This window comes from Pundamilia nyererei, unplaced genomic scaffold (genome assembly GCF_000239375.1).
Source record: "Pundamilia nyererei isolate P.nyererei 1_Seehausen unplaced genomic scaffold, PunNye1.0 scaffold00083, whole genome shotgun sequence".
NCBI lineage: Eukaryota > Metazoa > Chordata > Actinopteri > Cichliformes > Cichlidae > Pundamilia > Pundamilia nyererei.
In genome coordinates, this window is record NW_005187484.1 from 573,043 (window position 1) to 576,797 (window position 3,755).

The 3,755-nt window shown below is 43.3% G+C and overlaps 1 protein-coding gene across 1 annotated transcript in view; it reads right to left on the bottom strand.

Moving 5' to 3' along the window:
* ecel1 (endothelin converting enzyme-like 1) overlaps positions 1–3,755 on the bottom strand; it is a 50,454-nt gene that overhangs the window by 42,893 nt on the left and 3,806 nt on the right. Inside the window, exon 6 of the mRNA XM_013912188.1 lies at positions 325–449. Within this exon, the coding sequence (XP_013767642.1) occupies positions 325–449 (125 nt within the window). The remainder of the gene's footprint in view (positions 1–324; positions 450–3,755) is intronic.

The following is a 3,755-nucleotide window of genomic DNA, read 5'->3' on the forward strand; positions in this document are numbered from 1 at the left end:
TCCATACACCTTGTGACACTGCATTGTAGCCCAAACTATAGTGACAACACTCAAATAAAGGCAACCCACACACAGATACACACACACACACACACACACACACACGCACGCACACGCACACACACACACACACACACACACACACACACACACACACTTAGAACTACCTCAAACTAAAACGCTTACTCATACTCTCAAAGTACCACTTCTAAAATGCATGCGTCTAATCTCATTGATTTTCCATACATTTCAGCACCTTCATCTTTCTCTACCTGCTCCACACGCTCAACCTTCACCCTGCACCAATGCCTCTGATTTCTTTACCTCTTCGAAGTGGTCTTGATGATTTCAGAGACTTTCTGCATGTAATCGGTGGCGAGCACCACGATCTCTTCATCTTCTGAAAAGTTGTCATGGAAAATTCTGTCCAGCAAACGTTTCCAATGAAGCTGCAATAACAAGAGGGTGGTTTAGATTGTATGTAATCATACAGTTTAACCTTTTAAGAGACAAAAAATTGGATAAATGGATCATACTATGCATAAATACATAGTATGATCTACGGGACTATTGCTATTCCAAATCAAAGTAGGCCTGTGTCAGCCACTCAGTCCAGTCATCCTAAACAACCATCTAAATAATTTGTTCCTATTCTTAGAACCTATACTGGTAACTGGATATATGCTGTAGGTAAATGGTTAATGGTAAATATTTAGGTTTAGGCAAAAAGAAGAAAAGAAGTTGCTTGGTGACTGTTTTCAGTTTTCAGTTTTATTTGTCATATGCAAGTTAGCACAGGGTCAACATTGCAATGAAATGTATTTTGGTGGTTACTGAACATTTCCAAGCTGACCAAACTGACGCCCAGTTCAGCAAGCTCCAGACTGAGCAGTACCAAGCAAACAAGGTGGAATTTCAAAGGGAATCTGGGCCTTCTGGTGCAGGTAGTGAAGCTAAGATGAAAATGCTTCTCTATCTGTAAACAGTTTCTTTCAAATGAAGTATAACTGTCAAATGCGATCAAGCATCCATCATGAATGTACAGTAAAAGTACAGCAATAAAGTATTGCTCCAACCAAGTGCTTTAAACACTGACTAATGTTTCAAACATGGTGAAACATTGTTAATAAATTTAAGTGTTGTTTTGGGGAATTACTGACCATGTCCAAACCAAACAAATTGAAAAGAGGCAACTTGACTACTTTATAACGGCTAACTGCTAAACTATACCTATGAAAAGTATTCGATTGTCTGCATTCATACACATATAAACTTGAGTGACATCCTTTTCTTAATCCATAGTTATGGAACCACATTCCATGAAGTTCTCTATGCACTGTTCTTGAGAGAATCTGAAGGCCACATTAAGTTTGGAGGTCTCTAGTCATTGACTCTATAATTTTACATGGCCTACCACTTTGAGTTGCTGTCATTCCCAGTTGCTTCTATTTATACCAATAACAGTGGTAGGGATTTTCACAACTAGATTTGTTGCACAGGTGGCATCCTATCAGAGTACCACGCTGGAATTCACTGATCTCCTGAGACCGACCCAGTCTTTCACAAATGTTTGCAGAAGCAGTCTGCATGCTTAGGTGCTTGACTTTATACACCTGTGGCCATGAAAGTGATTGGAACACCTGAATTCAATGATTTGGATGGGTGAGTGAATACTTTTGGCAATAAAATATATGAAAAAAAAAACTTATTTAGTTCATACTAATAGGATGTAAGTTTCGGAAGCCCATACCTTGCACATAACCAAACACCAACACTGAACACAGTTCTCTAAGTAAAATCTAGTCCTGATCCAATGCTCGGTATACATACCTACCTTCACCTATGGCTGGAAGCTGTGAGTAGTGACTAAAAGAAAAACAGTGCAGATATATGCAAACCCTTAGAGGTGGTGTGATGAGCTCAGTGACTTGGAAGGGGCTCAAGGAAGAGCTGCTGCTGCTCTGCATCACACAGAGCCACTTGAGATGAGGAATCTGACTAGGACACCTCTTAAAGTGAGGTGTTTCAGGCATGTCCAGCTGGGAGCAGACCCCAGTTAGACACCTGGAGAGATTATTTCTCTTGCCTGGCTCAGGAATGCCGTGGTATCCCAAAGGAGCTAGAGGTGGCAGTAGGGCAGAGGGAGGCCTGGCTGTCTTTGCGACCCTTTCTTGGAGTGGTGAAATGAATGGACGGATGGAATTCTAGACTCCATTCACTATTGCAACATCACAGATGAGGTCACTAACCAAAAAGGTTACTGTGGCAACAGATGTAAAACATACATAAAACATGGGGCACTCTGGCGGTCCAGGGATTTAAGATTGTGAAGATAAAATGCAGTATCCCCATCGCCCATCATTCACTTTTTTCTTGCCATCACTATTGTCAGCTGTTGAATAATGTGTAATGTTGCATTGCATGTCTGCGGCAAAACTGAAGAAACATAAGACTGGACTCCAGATCCAGTCAAAAGCAAATATTTTTTCTTACAAAACACTGAAGTGATTTAGCAGCAGCCTCTGATCGAATCTCAAGCCTCTAATATGCTTCTTCCTATGTGTCCCTCTTTTTTCTCCTCAGCATCTCTCACACCCCTTTTATCCACATTCAAGTTCAAACTGTGTGTGGAGTTTCTTTCTTTCTTTTGGCTGAGAAACTAAAACTCAAACTGCTCATCTCCCTCTCAGTATATGTTCCATCTCTCCAGCTTCCCCCCTCAGCCATCCCTCAGCCATGAAACATAGTGAGGATTCTCTGTCACTGTACACGCTGCTTCACAGAAGAGCTTCCTCCTTCTCTTTCTCCATCTTTCCCGCTGTCTCCAGTGTCTTTCCCTTTCCTCTCACCTCCCTCCCTCACTTCAACCCCAAAACACCACCTCGTTTTCTCCTTTTCTTTCTACCTTCTTCTTTCGTTGTGTCCCTCAATCTGCTCGTCTACCCCTGCAGGGGGGACAGCTTTTGTGAGTCACTTAGGCCTCGGTGTGTCTATGTACGTGTGTGTCTAAGTGTGTATGTGTACATCTGTGTGTATGTAGTGCTTCACTGCACCGACCCTCCCCAAGCACACACACACACTCTGGCTGCACAGTCACACACTCGCCACACTACTTAAAATGCTCAGTTTGTCATGGCCTGGGTCTAGGGACCCAGGGCTCATGTATTTTAGTGTATGTTTATGTTTATATTTTCCGTGTGGTGTTTTGGTTTTCTCTCCTTTTTTCCGGATGTTTTGGTTCGCTGAGGAGACTGCGAACCCGGAAGTGTTTCTGCTCTTGAGACAGCCACACCTGCCGCTCGCCCTCCTCTGCCAGCTGCAGTAGATTACGCTCATCAAGGGAGCGGAGGCCGACGCTGGATCCTTGAGTCAGAACTCGTCAGTACAGCCGTGGACTTTTGTATAAACCTTCGAGATAATAGATGTCCTGCTAACCTTGATGTGTTTGTGTTACCAGGAATCTGGAGCGGAGTGTGTTTTGAAGTCATGGTGTGGGAATAGGAGTTTTTTGGAGTCGCCACTTTTCACCTTTCACGGACGTCTGCACTGTGTGGGATTCAGGGAGAATCGCCACGGGACCACAATGCCTGGATTTTGTATATAGTTATGTGTTTTCCACCTCCTGTCAATAAATCCACTGTCCTTCACTAAAAGTCTCGCGTTTGGGCCCTACTTTCACTGCAACTCCACGGTCTGCCATCGCAGCCCGTGACACAGTTGGAGTTCAAATCTTAATCCATCACGTCTGCTTCGAC